Source organism: Pongo abelii, chromosome 6 (genome assembly GCF_028885655.2).
Source record: "Pongo abelii isolate AG06213 chromosome 6, NHGRI_mPonAbe1-v2.0_pri, whole genome shotgun sequence".
Lineage (NCBI taxonomy): Eukaryota > Metazoa > Chordata > Mammalia > Primates > Hominidae > Pongo > Pongo abelii.
The window spans coordinates 135,875,835-135,891,857 of NC_071991.2; the positions used below are offsets into that span (position 1 = coordinate 135,875,835).

Consider the following 16,023-nt stretch of genomic DNA (forward strand, 5'->3'; position numbering starts at 1 on the left):
CAGGCGTGAGCCACTGCGCCTGGTGTTATTATTTTTAAAATAGAGACAGGGTCTCACTGTGTTGCCCAGGCTGCTCTTGAACAGCTGGCCTCGAGTGACCCTCCCGCCTTGACCTCCCAAAGTATTAGGATTACAGGCATGAGCCACCACACCTGGCCATGTTTCTCTTAGTCTGGAATTACTTCTGTAATTAATATGAATGGTGGCTCATGCCTGTAATCCCAGCACTTTGGGAGGTTGAGGCAGGAGGACCGCTTGATGGCAAGAGTTCAAAACCAGCCTGGGCAACATAGCAAGACCCCTTCTGTGTTTTAAAAAAGAAAAAAAGATGAAACAACAACAAAAAGAAAGATGTTAAACCTTACAATAAGGAGTGTGTCAACTAAAACTATACCAATATAGCTATTTTTCACCTATCAGGCAAAAATCCAGATGTTTGTTAATATATTCTTTGAGACTTTGAGAAACTGGATATTGTTATACATTTCCAACAAGAGTATATTTGGTTGTTTCTAACAAAATTGCAGGTTTTTTTATCCTTTGACCCACAAACCCACTTCTAGGAATTTATTTTAAGGGTACATCTGCCACTAGTAAAGTGACATGTAGACAGAGTTATTCATTGAGTCATCATTGTAATAGCAAAAGATGGGAAATAAGCTGTAAAAAAGACTGGTTGAGGTACATACCATGTGGGGAAAAAAAGAATGCAGGTAGTATTCACTGTTATGGAGTGATCACCAGGATGTATTGTTAAGTGAAAACAACAACAACAACAACAACAACAACAAAAACAACAAAAAGATGCAGTACAATGTTTTTTGCAAAAAGAACTTCTAGGAAAAAGGAAAAAGAAATATTCGCATACCAGAAAACACGGCTTAAATAAAAATGATTATTTATAGGGAAGGTGAAGTAGGGCAAATGGAATTGAGTGATAAAGATGGAAGAGAAATTTGCTACACTTTTTAATAAGTTTTTGACTTTTGAACCAATGTAAATGTTTTACATATTCAAAAATAAGTGTATATCTAAACTAAAAGTAAACTCTAAAAGTAGTGAACCTACAAAATGTATCGAACTGGCAACATAGCAGCATATTGTGGGATTTTATTATTGATTCTGACAGTCTGTTTCAACTAATGCATCTTAGTCTTTAACAATATTTCTGCTGGATTTAGGATTCTGGTTAGGCAATTTTTGCACTTGGAAGACAGCCTTCTACTGTCTTCTGACTTACATTGTAGCTGACAAAAGTAGGCTAACAGGCCTACTTTTGTCTTTTTTCATGATAATTCATCCTTTTTTCTTTGTATTTAAGGCTTCTCTTTGTCTTTGATTTCTGCAGTTTTAGGATGGTATATTTATTTTCTTTATCTTTTTTTTTATAGGGATGGGATCTTATTGTTTTGCCCAGGCTAGTCTCAAACTCCTGGCCTCAAGCAATCCTCCTGCTTCAGCCTCCCAAAATGTTGGGATTACAGGTGTGAGCCACCATGTCCAGTCTAGTGTGATGTATTTAGATGTTAGTTTCTTTTTATTCTACTTGAGAGTCATTAGACTTGGGAAACTTGTAGGCTCTGTTACTTCACTTCTACAAAATTCTTGCCCATTTTATTTTCTCTCAGTCCATCCTTTTGAGACTCTGATTAAATACTTGTTATATAATCTATATGTATATGTGTTTCTGGACTCTATTCTGTTTCATTGTTTGTATTTCTCTCCTTTCTCGAATACCACTCTGATTACTGTAGCTCTATCCATAGTAAATCTTGAAATCAAGTAGCATAAGTCCTCCAAATTTGGTATTTTTTGAATTGTTATTGCTATTCTATGTCTTTTGCATTTTCATTAAATTTTAGGATCAGTTTGTCAGTTACTACAAAATTATCCCCTGCTGGGATTTTAATTGGGATTGCATTGAATCTTTAGATCAGTTTGGAGACATGGAAAATCTCAACTGTATTGAGTCTACCAATCTAATAATGTTTTTAATGTCTCTATTTAGGTCTTCTTTAATCTTCGTTTTGTGGTTTTTACTATACATGTCCTGCATATCTTTGGTTAATATTACCCCTATTTCATGTAGCTTTTTTTGGGAATGCTTTAGGATTTTTTGCATATACAATCATATCACCTGTGAATATAGTTTTACTTCTTCCTTTCCAATCTGGATTTATTTATTTTTTATAGTGTCTTTTTGCACTCACTAAAACAGTTCTGAATAGAAGTGCTAAGAGTGGACATCCTTGCCTTCTTCCCAGTGACAGCAGAAAGGATTCTGTATTTCATCGTTAAATATATATTAGCTATAGGTTTTTCAGAGATGGTCTTTATCAGGTTGAAGAAGTTTCCATCTGTTCTTAGGTTCTTGAAAGTTTGTTATGGATAGGTGAATTTTTCAGATTTTTTTTCCCGTTTTTTAATTGTATTTTCTTTAGTAAAGATGAGATCTCACTATGTGGCCTAGGCTGGTCTTGAACTCCAGGCCTGTAGTGATCCTCCTGCCTCAGCCTCGCAAAGCACTGGGATTTCAGGCATGAGCCTCTGTGCCCAGCCAAAATTTTTCAGATTTTTTTTTCCAGATATATTGAGATGATCAAATAAGGCTTTTCTCCCTTATTTTGTTAACATAATGAATTATTTGAATGCTGAACCAACCTTGTATTTCAGGAATAAACCCTGCTTAATCATGATGTATATGTATTTTTATGTATTTCTGGGTTTGATTTTCTAGTGTTCTGTTAATCATTTTTTGTTACTTTTTGTTTATGAGAGAGATTGTTCTGTAATTTTCTTTTCTTGTAATGACTGTCCGATTTTAGTATCAGGGTAATACTGGCCTCATAAAATAAGGTTGGAATTATTTCTTTTCTGAAAGAGTTTGCTTAGGGATGGTCTTATCTTTTTTAAATATTGAATAGAATTCACCAGTGGAGCCCTTTGGGTCTAGACTTTTCTTCGTGGGAAGGTTTTTTGTTTGGTTGGTTTGGTTTGGATCTTTTTTGTAGAGAAGGAGTTTCACCTTGTTCCCCAGGCTGGTCTTGAAATCCTGGGCTCAAGCAATCCTCCCATCTTGGCCTTCCAAAGTGCCAGTATTACAGGTATGAGCCACCGCGCCTGGCCGATGGGAAGGTTTTCAATTATAATTTCATTTTTTTTTTTTTTTTTTTTTGAGAAAGAGTCTCGCTCTGTCTCCCAGTCTGGAGGGCAGTAGCTTGATCTTGGCTCACTGCAGCCTCCACCTGCTGGGTTCAATCTCCCTGCCTCAGCCTCCCAAGTAGCTAGGATTTAGGCACCTACCACCACGTACAGCTAATTTTTGTATTTTTAATAGAGACAGGGTTTCACCATGTTGGCCAGGCTGGTCTCAAACTCCTGACCTCAGGTGATCCGTCCGCCTCGGCCTCTCAAAGTGCTAGGATTACAAGTGTGAATCACCGCGCCCAGCCTGTTGTTGGTTTTTGAGACAGGGTCTGGCTCTGTCACCCAGGCTGGAGTGCAGTGGTGCAATCTCAGCTCACTGCAACCTGTGCCTCCTGGGCTTAAGCCATCCTCCCACCTCAGCCTCCCAAGTAGCTGGGACTATAGGCACACGCCACCATACCTGGCTAATTTTTTATTTTTATTTGTAGAGATGGGGTTTCACCATGTTGTCCATGCTGGTCTTGAACTTCTGAGCTCAAGTGATCCGCCTACCTCGGCTGTCCAAAGTGCTGGGATTACAGGCATGAGCCTCCGTGCCTGACCCTGTGTGGTTTTTATTTTTCTTTTTACTTATTTATTTTTTGAGACAGGGTCTCACTCTGTCACCTAGGCTAGGGTGCAGTGTCGCCATCTCAGCTCACTGCAACCTCTGCCTCCCAGGCTCAAGCCATCCTCCCACTTCAGCCTCTTGATCCTGTCATTCAACTCACTTGAGTAACTGGGACCACAATCACATGCCACCACTCCTGGCTAATTTTTGTTTTTATTTTATTTTTTATGTTTTTTTGAGACAGAGTCTTGCTCTGTTGCCCAGGTTGGAGTGCAGTGGTGCGATCTTGGCTTACTGCAGCCTCTCCCTCCTGGGTTCAAGCGATCCTCCTGCCTCAGCCTCCTGAGTAGCTGGGATTACAGGCGCCTGCCATCACGCCAGGTTAATTTTTGTATTTTTAGTAGAGACAGGGTTTCACCATGTTGGCCAGGCTGGTCTTGAGCTCTTGAGCTCAAGTGATCCTCCCACTTTGGCTTCCCAAAGTACTGGGGTTACAGGCATGGCCAGTGTGCCTGGCCCCCTGTGTGGGTTTAGTTATAAATTTATTTACACGTTTTATTTTCCTGTATATGTTATATCTTGGTGAATATCTCATGCATGCTTAAAGAATGTGCTTTCTGCTCACATTTTTTTTTTTTTTTTTCTCTTTTTTTTTTTTTTCCGAGACGGAGTTTGGCCAGGCCGGAGTGCAGTGGTGTGATCTCAGCTCACTGCAACCTCTGCCTCCTGGGTTCAAGCAGTGCTACCTCCTCCTCCCGAGTAGCTGGGATTATAGGCATGCACTACCATGCTTGGCTAATTTTGTACCTTTAGTAGAGACGGGGTTTCACCATGTTGACCAGGCTGGTCTTCAACTCCTGACCTCAGGTGATCCTCCTGCCTTGGCCTCCCAAAGTGTTGGGATTACAGGTGTGAGCCACCACGCCTGGCCTGCTCACATTGTTTTTTTAAATGTCAGTTGGCTCAGGTTTGATTCTTTTGTTCAAGTCTTCTATATGTTTACTGATTTTTCTGTCTACTGCTCTATTGATTTCTGAGAGGGGAGAGTTGAAATCAACAAATGTAATGTGGATTTGTCTTTTTTAAAAATTTTTTTTAGCTGTATCAATTTCTACATTATATTTTCAGAAGCTCTGTTAATTAGATGCATATGCATTTAGGATTATGTCTTGATGAGTTAACCCCTTTATCATGTTCTCACTTTATCTCTTGTAAATAGTCCTTGTTCTGAAATCTGCTTTGTCTGAGAATATTAAGTCCTCCTGTTTTCATATTATGAAGGATGTTCACTGTGTACTGGTTACCATTTTAGCCCACTATATCTTGGGCTGTATTTTTACTACTTGCCTGAGTCCAGTGAGTCAAAACATTTATAAGCACAACAAGTTACGTGAAGTCCAGTTTTATTACCCACAGATGGGCAGCAAGGGACAGGAGAAGCTTAGCATTCATTGCAAATCAGTCCCTCAAGGCTTGGGAAAGCTGCCCAGAGCGGATGGTCTCTTGTCTGTGGATCGCAGCTAAGTGACCCAGGAAAGAAGGTTTATGTCCCAGGAGCAACATGATTCACTGGGCTAAAGCATTGGAGGACATCCTGTTTGAGGGTGGAGGGAATGACAGGAACAGAAACGGAGGCTCTTCCAACCAGCTCCTCCTTGTCTCAGGATGCTTCATTCCCAGCATGTTATACAGTTACACAAAGGTGTGGGGCAGGGCAGGGAACTGGCTTGATTCAAGGTAACCTGGAGCACTGCCCTGTACATATGCTTATTATTTGAATGTGTATCTGTTAGCATTCTGTTTTTTTTGTTTTGTTTTGTTTTCCTTTAACCTCTCTATATATATTTGAAGTAGATTTCTTGTAGATAGCATTTACTTGTTTTTTGTTTTTTTGTTATTTATGTATGTAAGAGTCAATACCATTAGTAGTATTGACAGGACCACGGACGACACTATTTTGCGTTATATATATCCTCTCCCTTGTCTGTCATGGATATTGGAATAAAGTTGCTGGATTGGTGGTGATCCATATCATGATCCTGTCATTTAACTCACTTGTGTTGTGATCTACCGTGTGTAATAAGAGACTTTAAATCCACGTACATCTCTTTTGTGGAGCTAGGCAGTCAAAGAAGTGCGAGCCATTCCTAGCACATAATGTCAAAACATAAGCCCTGCATTATGCTTGGGTTTAGAAACTCAAACTTCACAGAAAGGAGATAACAAATCATATTCACATCTTAAAACCCAAAAGCTTGAAACATTTCATTTGTAGAAAAAAGGAATAAGAGGCCAGGTATGGTGGGTTATGCCTGTAATCCCAGCACTCTGGGAGGCTGAGACAGACGGATTGCTTGAGGCCAGGAGTTTGAGACCATCCTGGACAACATAGTGAAACCCTGTCTCTACTAAAAATACAAAAAAATTAGTGGAGTGTGGTGGCACAGGCCTGTAGTCCCAGCTACTCAGGAGGCTGAGGTGGGAGAATCACCTGAGCCCAAGAGATGGAGGCTACAGTGAGCCAAGATCATGCTGCTGCATTCCAGCTTGGGCAACCAGAGTGAGACCTTGTTTCAAAAAAAAAAAAAAAAGGAATAAGGCCAGGCACCATGGCTTATGCCTGTAATCCCAGCACTTTGGGAGGCCAAGGCAGGAGGATCCCTTGAGCCCAGGAGTTTGAGAGCAGCCTGGGCAATATAGTGAGACCCAGTCTGTACATTAAAAAAAATTATCCAGGCATGTTGGTGCAGTTTTGGCAATTTTGTTGTATAAATATCATAGGGTGTACTTACACAAACCTATGTGGTTTAGCCTACTACACACCAAGAGAATATGGTACAGCCTGTTGCTCCTAGGCTACAAATCTGCACAGCATGTTACTGTACTGAATACTGTAGTATTCGTCTGTAACACAATGGTATTTGTATATCTAAACATATCTAAAACCTAGAAAAATACAGTGTAAAAGATAAAAAAAAAAAAGGTACACCTGTATAAAACAGTTATCATGGTGGTGCTTGCAGGACTGGAATTTGCTCTGGATGAGTCAGGGAGTGAGTGATGAGTGCATATGAAGGAGGCCTAGAACATTATTTACTTTTATATGACTGGCAGCTCAGTAGGCTTGTTTACACCAGCATCACCCTAAACACATGAGTAATGCATTGCACCACAGTATTATCAATATTACCACAGCTTTCGCTAGGTGATAGGAATTTTCCAGCTCCATTTTATTTTTATTTATTTATTTTTTTTGAGATGGAGTCTCACTGTGTCACCCAGGCTGGAGTGCAGTGGTGCGATCTCGGCTCATTGCATCCTCCGCCTCCTGGGGTTCAAGCAATTCTCCTGCCTCAGCCTCCTGAGTAGCTGGGACTACAGGCACATGCCACTGCACCCGGCCAATTTTTGTATTTTTAGTAGAGACGGGGTTTCCCCATGTTGACCAGGCTGGTCTTGAACTCCTGACCTCAAGTGATCTGCCCACCTCAGCTTCCCAAATTGCTAGGATTACAGGTGTGAGCCACCACACCCGGCCTTCAGCTTCATTATAATTTTATGATACCACTGACATATATGCGATCCATTGTTGGCTAAAAAAACATTATGCAGTGGCCAGGCGTGGTGGGTCACGCCTGTAATCCCAGCACTTTGGGAGGCTGAGGTGGACAGATCACGAGGTCAGGAGATCAAGACCATCCTGGCTAACATGGTGAAAACCCATCTCTACTAAAAATACAAAAAATTAGCTGGGTGTGGTGGCACGTACCTATAGTCCCAGCTACTCGGGAGGCTGAGGCAGGAGAATCACTTGAACCAGGGAGGCAGAGGTTGCAGTGAGCCGAGATCATGTCACTACACTCCAGCCTGGGAGACAGGGCAAGACTCCGTCTCAAAAAAACAAAACAAAACAAAAAAACAGTAACAACAACAACAAAAAACCGTCATGCAGCTCATGATTGTATCTACTGTGTAATATGTAGTGCTTTGTTTTTCTAGTACTGAAAAAAAAGCTACATCTGGGGCTTGGGAATGAAGTTCTGGTAGAGATGTAAATTTAGGATTTACTAACATTTGGTTTCATGTTCCTTATTAGGTAGAGGTATATCCATGACTCAGAATTTATTTGTAGCCTTAGAGATCATTCTTTGAGGGAGTCAGTGTAGATGAGAGTGTGCTGGTCCTCATCTACCTGATTCAGAAAGAGCCAGCTATTGTCATCTGATTTTAGCTGGACAGTACAGGGCTTACTGCCCAGGTTTACCAGGTACCAGCCTAGGCTAGACCTGTTCTGTGCATTTACTCATGTAAAATCGTTACAACAATCCTGCCTCAGAGTTGTTCTAATGGACCTGGAATATTGAGCACAATAACTAGAACACAGCAAGTTCTCAATAGGTTAACTATTGTGATGATTATCATGTGTTACTCTTTTACAGAAGATGAAAAAGAGGCTCAAAAAGATTGATTAGGAGTTACAGAGCAATCAATGAAGAGGGCTAATCTAGGTCTTGTACAGTTTTACAGTCCATGCTATATCTCCATTTAAATACTTACATTGTAGAGTGTGCACATGACATGTCATTAGTGGTTGTGTGACCACGGGCCAGTCGTAGCACCCAGTTTCCTCATCTGTAAAATGGGGGTGACACTTAATGTTTTATAAAGAATGTCTAGAGTTCTTAGCCGTGTGAAGCTGGAGGCATAATGAAAATTACGTTTACTCCATCTTCTCTGAAATGCATTGTGACATCTTTCCAGATTTTAAGTATTAATTCTTTGCCAGTACTGTGTGTTTAGATAGATCTTCCAGCTTGAGGCTTGTCTTCTCATTTTGTTCATGGTAATATTTTCACTAGCTGTAGTTCTGTAACAAAGAACTGTAACAAAGGTGAATATATTAATCTTTCCCTTATAGCTCTTGCTTTTTGTTTCTTGCTTAAAAATTTATTCCAATAAATTTGTATTCCAAGGTCACAAAGATATTCTCTTACATTTTCTTGTGAAAGTTTTATAGTTGTTAATCTACTCAAAGTAGTTATTTTTTTTAGATCAGATAAAGTAGGGATCTAATTTCATTCCCCACCCCCAGTAGTTGTTGCAGCAACATGAAAAGTTCATCCCTTTTCCCACTGATTTCTGGTGAACATCTGATATATATAAAGTGTACATTTATGTAAGCCTTAAAAAATATCACACCATTTTAATTGTTATAGCTTTATAGTAGGTTTTATTAGTTAGTAGGCATGTCCCCTCAGCTTGTGAAAATTCTGTGGAAATTTCTGTTGGGATTGTTAATAGAGGTGCTTTGAATCTATAGATATGTTTGTGGGAGCATTGGTATCTTCACTATCATGAACATGCTTTCTTCATGATTTAGATATTTTAAAATATTTTAAAATATAGCTTAATATTTTCCTGCACAATGACCTTCACAATCTTTTAAAATTTATTTCTAAGTACTTAATATATTTTTGTTGCTATTGTGAAAAAAATTTTTTTTCATTAAATGTTTGTTGTTTGTTTATACATATGAAATTGGCCTTTGGATTACTTTGTATTTGTTCTTATGCATTTCATTAAAATATATATCTGGGAACCTTATTGCAGTCTTCCATAGTTTATATGGCATCAAGTTTATATTAGAGTTTTTTTTTTTTTTTAATGCTCTAAGTTTTAGGGTACATGTGCACAACGTGCAGGTTTATTACATATGTATACATGTGCCATGTTGGTGTGCTGCACCCATTAACTGGTCATTTATATTAGAGTTTTAACTTGTTTGTTATTTTTATTTATTGTTTTTACCAAGCACTACGAAAGACCATTCTTTTTTGTTCAAAGGAATACTATTTGCATTTGTTAAAAGGAAATGGTGTTTCACAATCTCTGTGGAGATTTTAAACAAAAGGAGCATGTCTGTGTTCTACTTCCAGAAATCCTAATTTTGCAGGTCTAGAGAAAACCTGAGCTCCTTGTTCTTTTGAAAATCTCCCATATGGTTCTGTACATTTCTGTTGGAAAACCACTGCTAGAGAAGTTGCTAAACAGTAAAAGCATTTAGCTCATGATGATGTGGGGGAAGGGAGGCATTTCATTTAAAATTATGAAGAATTTATTTATCGTTTAATATTTCATGTGTGATGTATAGATAAAATTAGTATATTTACATAGACAATTGTTTTTAAGTGACAGCAGGTATGAATTTAAAAAGAATGGACATTGAAAAAGAACAAAGTCACAGTTTGAATGAGATGTATTGGTTAAGTACTCAGTATGTTTGTATTAAAACTTAGAATATAATTTTGTTTTTCCCAGTTGGAGTCATTCGATGCCCAGTTTGCAGCCAAGAATGTGCAGAGAGACATATCATAGATAACTTTTTTGTGAAGGACACTACTGAGGTTCCCAGCAGTACAGTAGAAAAGTCAAATCAGGTAAGTGTATTACATCTTGAACCTTTTGCCAGCTCTTTTTTTTTGAGACGAAGTCTCACTCTGTTGCCCAGGCTGGAGTTCACAAGTGGCGCAATCTCCGTTCACTGCAAGCTCCTCCCCCCAGGTTAACACCATTCTCCTGCCTCAGCCTCCCAAGTAGCTGGGACTACAGGCGTGTGTCACCACACCCAGCTAGTTTTTTGTATTTTTAGTAGAGATGGGGTTTCACCATGTTAGCCAGGATGGTTTCGATCTCCTGACCTCTTGATCTGCCCACCTCAGCCTCCCAAAGTGCTGGGATTACAGGCGTGAGCCACCGCACCCGGCCTCTTTTTTTTTTTTTTTTTAAATTGAGATGGGGTCTTGCACTGTTGCCCAGGCTAGAGTACAGTGGTGCGATCTTGGCTCACTTCCATCTCCTCCTGGGTTCGAGTGCTTCTCTCATCTCAGCCTCATGAGTAGCTGGGATTACAGGTGTGTGCCACTATGCCCGGCTAATTTTTGTATTTTTAGTAGACATGGCATTTCACCATGTTGGCCAGGCTGGTCTCAAACTCCTGACCTCGAGTAATCCACCCGCCTCGGCCTCTCAGAGTGTTGGGATTATAGGCGTGAGCCACTGCGGCTGGCCTCTTTTGCCAACTATTGATGAGGCAACCTAAAATGCTGGAGATCTCTAAAATAAAAGAAGCCAAACATTAGATAATTGATCTATAAAATTCTATAACATTTTAAAAGAATATAAAGAATAATGAATAATTCACCTTAAGAAATAAAACAGTGAAACAGTGACAGTCCAGAAGCTCTTGATTGCATACCCACTTTCCAGTCTCCTCCAGAGAAACCATTATTCTATATTTGACATTATTTCATTTCTTTGTACTTTTACTGTGTATTGACAATGAGATTTTTATTTCAAGCTCAGTTTTTCACTTTTTTTTCTATTTTAATGATAAGCTCTATAATGATACATGTGAAAGACACCATGTCTTTGATTAGTAAGGTTTTTACATTTTTAAGAAAGCCTTCTTTTCTGCATGGTGTTACTTTGAAAGCTTCATTTGTTTTTTGGGGGTTGTTGTTTTTGTTGTTGTTGTTGTTGTTGTTGAGACAGGGTCTCACTCTGTCTCCCAGTCTGGAGTTCAGTGATGTAGTTGTAGCTCACTGCAGTCTCCAACTCCTGGGCTCAGGTGATTCTCCCACCATAGCCTCCTGAGTCACTGGGACTACAGGTTTATGCCACCATGCCCAGCTAACTAAAGGCTCATCTGGTAGCATTGTCCAAGGTGTTGGATTTAGAGATCCAATGGTGTTTTTCTTTTCTTTCTAATTTCTATAACCCACATGTAGAACATCTCTGTTGGCTTCTTAAATCTAGATGTCAAATCTATCATGCATAATCTATAGTACTCCAGTGGGGGTTAGCCATGTTGAGATTAATTCTACAGCTTGTGCTAAGTATAGTGTATTAGTGTACTTTTGGATCTTGATTGATTGATGATTCCTCTAAGCAGTTCCCTTAACTTGGAACAGAAGATCTGGGAAAGAACTAAATCTGGTTAGGGAAAAGCAATTGTTAGCTATGTTTTTCAGGACTCTTTAGTAATCACGTGGTTAATTTCTGTACTTTTTGTTGAATTTTTAGTTTTTTGTTCCTTGGTAGAACTACAGGAATTTAAGGTTCACTTTAAATGAACATAGCTACTACTGACTAAAATACCTGTTTTTGTAGTTTGGAAAGTATCCACAATTCTTCCTGATGTGAACCTTATCAAAGGCCAAAACAGACAGGCTTGCTGTGGGAGATTAACTTTCTAATTGTTTAATTGTGAAACCACACTTAAAGAAACATAATTATTTATGTAGGCTACAGTGTTGAGCACTTAAGTCCTCTGAAAGTTCTCTTCTAAATACAAATGATTTTGTTTCCGTCTTCCATTGCGTCATGTCACTTTGCTTTACATGTGATTATAGCTACCTTAGACATACATTAGTCATATTCATAGTAGTACTTGTGCATGCTCAATCCAGAAAACTCAAAAATACAGTAGCATAAGTAATCCTCAAATGTAAAGTAGCATAAATAAATGTCAATCAGATAGGATATTCCTATGACATAAAATGATGATAATAGGACATGAGAGTTAAAGGGATTCTAATCCAAAGGACAAGTTTAAGAGGCTGCTTTATACCTCCATGTGATCAATTAGTTTTCAGTATGTTTATGTTTATTTAGTCTGCTTCTGTCACAGAAACATAGTAGGAAGAAGTTAAACTAGAGATGGAGTCCAACATTTAGACATCCTAAATGTTGATACTGGGCATGCATGGGTTGGGGTAGGAAATGTGGTATGAGAATAGGGTGCTGCTGGGGGCATTTGGTGAGGATGGAGACTGGAGAGGTCATATGGGGGATGAATTTGAACCAGGCAGTACTTAGCAAGAGGTAGTGGGAGCTGAATTAGCATGGTAGAAATAAGGAAAGGAAGTTACCACCCAGAGAGAACTTGATATGCCTGATTGGGTGTGGAAGGTGAGAGATGTTTTACTGCCTGGATGGTGCCTTTCACAGAGATCATGATAAAGAGGGTGGGAGTTAGGTAGAGATAATAAATTGGTTTTGAATGGGATTGAGTTTGCATTGCCTGTGAGACTGTAAAGTAGAGGTGTCATCCATGGTTAGAGTGGTGCTCTAAAGAGAGTTCAGAGCTGGAGATTTTGAAAAGTTTTAAAAACTTTTTGTTGTAGATAATTTCAAGCATTACTAAAGAAACAGTTGACATAACAAACGCCCATGGACCCATCACCTAGATCAATAAGCCATCAACTCTTGTTTTGTGCATACTCTGATACTACACCACCGACCACTAGATTACATTGATGTTAATTCCAGCCATTATATGATTTCATCTGTAATTTTTTTTTTTTTTTTGAGATGGAGTTTTGCTCTTGTTGCCGAGGCTGGAGTGCAATGGCGAGGTCTTGGCTCACTGCAACCTCAGTCTCCCAAGTAGCTGGGATTACAGGTGCCCACCACCACGCCTGGCTAATTTTTTATACAGAGGCAAGGTTTCACCATGTTCGCCAGACTGGTTGCAAACTCCTGACCTCAGGTGATCCACCCACCTCAGCCTCCCAAAGTGCTGGGATTACAGGCATAAGCCACTGCGTCCGGCCTCATCTGTAAATATTTTGGTATGTACTTCAATAAAATATTTTTTCTGTAAACATAACTACCATATGAATTTCTATGTAAAAATAAAAGGACCAGCCTGGGCAACATGGTGAAACCCTGTCTGAGCGAATAAATGAATGAATGAACAAGAAAGAAAAGCAAGCAAGCTGGGTGTGGTGGTGTGCACCTGTAGTCCTGGCTAGTTGGGAGGCTGAGGTTGGAGGATCACCTGTGCTCAAGAAGATGGAGGCTGCAGTGAGCCATAATCATGCCACTGCACCCCAGCCTGGGTGACAGAGTGAGACCCTATCTCAAAAAAAAAAAAAATTTTTTTTAAATGCTTAATGATCTCATTATTATCAAATATCTAAGCAGTAATCAAATGGATCTGAATATTATAGGTTTTTTTAAACAATGGTTTGTTTCTATAAGGATCCAACAAGGCCTACACAGTACATTTGGTTGATTTGTCTCAAACCTAATCTCAAGTTACCCCTCTGCTTCTCTTGCTTTCCTTTTCTTCCCATTTAACGTTTTTGTTGCATAAACTGAGTTGCATATTCAATAGAGTTAGCTTTATTCTGAATTTTGCTGATAATTTCCATAAAGTCATTTAATGTGCTGATTATATATCTCGTGAAACTATGAATAAAAATGTAGTGGCTTGTTTAGGTTCTGGTTCTGTTGTGGGAGAAGGGTAAGAATATTTTGATCCATATGTCCATGTGTATGCTCATCAGGAAGCATATGGTGTCTGGTTGTCTTTCTTTTTTTCTGATATTAATGGCCATTAATGATCACTGCCAAGATCCCGTATTTCATTAGGGCTTTGAAAAATAGTGACATTTTAATTCTATTATTCCTCTTTAAGCTTCCTTCATCAATTCTTTGATTACCCTGAGCTATAGTTCATCCAGGAAAGGTCAGTTCAATTTTGATTCCTTCCCTTTAGTTGCCAATTTTTAGAGCAGTAAGTTAAGTTCTTAGGATTCTTCAGAGGTGACTAATAAGTGGAGTGTGTGTGTGTGTGTGTCTGTGTCCCTCTGTTTGAGTCTGCAGTAGTCATTGCTGTCTCCCTTGCTGTTTTTTCTGTTCTAGACCTTGAAGCAGCCATTTCTCCTAGGTGCCTTGATTCCTTTTCATGGGAAATAGTATTTGGAGACCACAGTATGGTACAGTGGGTGCTCATCATCATTGAGTTGGTCACCTATCTAGGCCTTTCAGGGAATGATCTAACGGAGACTTTATTTATTTATTTAGAGACGGAGTCTCGCTCTGTTGCCCAGGCTGGAGTGCAGTGGCGTGATCTCGGCCCACTGCAACCTCCTCCTCCCAGGTTCAAGTGGTTTTCCTGCCTCAGCCTCCCGAGTAGCTGGGACTACAGGCTTGTGCCACCACACCCAGCTAATTTTTTGTATTTTTAGTAGAGACGGGGTTTCACCATGTTGGCCAGGTTGGTCTCAAACTCCTGACCTTGTGATCTGCCCGCCTCTGCCTCCCAAAGTGCTGGGATTACAGGCATGAGTCACCATGCCCGGCAGAGACTTTATTTGTAAAAGAAAGTATAAGTATATATTGACTTTTTTTTTTTTTTTTTTTTTGAGATGGAGTTTCACTCTTGTTGTCCAAGCTGGAGTGCAGTGGCATGATCTCGGTTCACCGCAACCTCTGCCTCCTGGGTTCAAGCAATTCTCCTGCCTCCGTCTCTCGAGTAGCTGGGATTACAGGCATGCACCACCATGCCCGGCTAATTTTTTATTTTTAGTAGAGATGAGGTTTCTCCATGTTGGTCAGGCTGGTCTCGAACTCCGGACCTCAGGTGATCCACCTGCCTCAGCCTTCCAAAATGCTGGGATTACAGGCGTGAGCCACCATGCCCCCGGCCTGTATTGAGTTTTTGTTTGTTTGTTTTTGAGACAGAATCTCGCTCTGTCACGCAGGCTGGAGTGCAGTGGCGTGCTCGCAGCTCACTGCAACCTCCGCCTCCTGGGTTCAAGCTATTCTCCTACCTCAGCCTCCCTAGTAGCTGGGATTACAGGTGCTCATTTGTATTTTTAGCGGAGCGGGGTTTCACCATGTTGGCCAGGCTGGTCTCAAACTCCTAACCTCAAGTTATCCACCCTCCTCAGCCTCCAGAGTGCTGGGATTACAGGCCTGAGCCACTGCACCCAGCCGAAATGTTGGTTCTTAATTGCATTGATGTAATTTGTTTTCTCTAGGAAAAAAAGTTTATATATATGTATAATATATATGTATAATATATATGTAATATATAAATATAATATATGTAACATATGTATAATATATATGTAATATATATGTATAATATATGTAATATATATGTATAATATATACGTAATATATATGTATAATATACATGTTATATATGTATAATATATGTAATATATATTATATGCATAATTCATATGCGTAATATATAATACAGTCTTGGTGCAATTAGGAATCATTTTAATTCTTAAAATTAAGAATTATAAGGCCGGGCATGGTGGCTTATGCCTGTAATCCCAATACTTTGTGAGGCTGAGGCAGGTGGATCACAAGATTAGGGAGTTTGAGACCAGCCTGACCAATATGGTGAAAGCCCGTCTCTACTAAAAATACAAAAAAATTAGCCGGGCGTGGTGGCACCTGCC

At 39.6% G+C, this 16,023-nt stretch overlaps 1 protein-coding gene across 5 annotated transcripts in view; it reads left to right on the forward strand.

Moving 5' to 3' along the window:
- The window catches only part of TRIM24 (tripartite motif containing 24), a 129,778-nt gene that overhangs the window by 37,897 nt on the left and 75,858 nt on the right, over positions 1 to 16,023 (forward strand). For 4 of the 5 annotated variants that reach the window (XM_024249979.2, XM_024249980.2, XM_054560660.1 and 1 more), the window contains exon 2: positions 10,076 to 10,194. In XM_024249979.2, the coding sequence (XP_024105747.1) occupies positions 10,076 to 10,194 (119 nt within the window). Of the gene's footprint in view, positions 1 to 1,378; positions 1,485 to 10,075; positions 10,195 to 16,023 lie in introns of those variants that run through there. The other variant, XM_054560662.1, reaches the window with a different exon arrangement.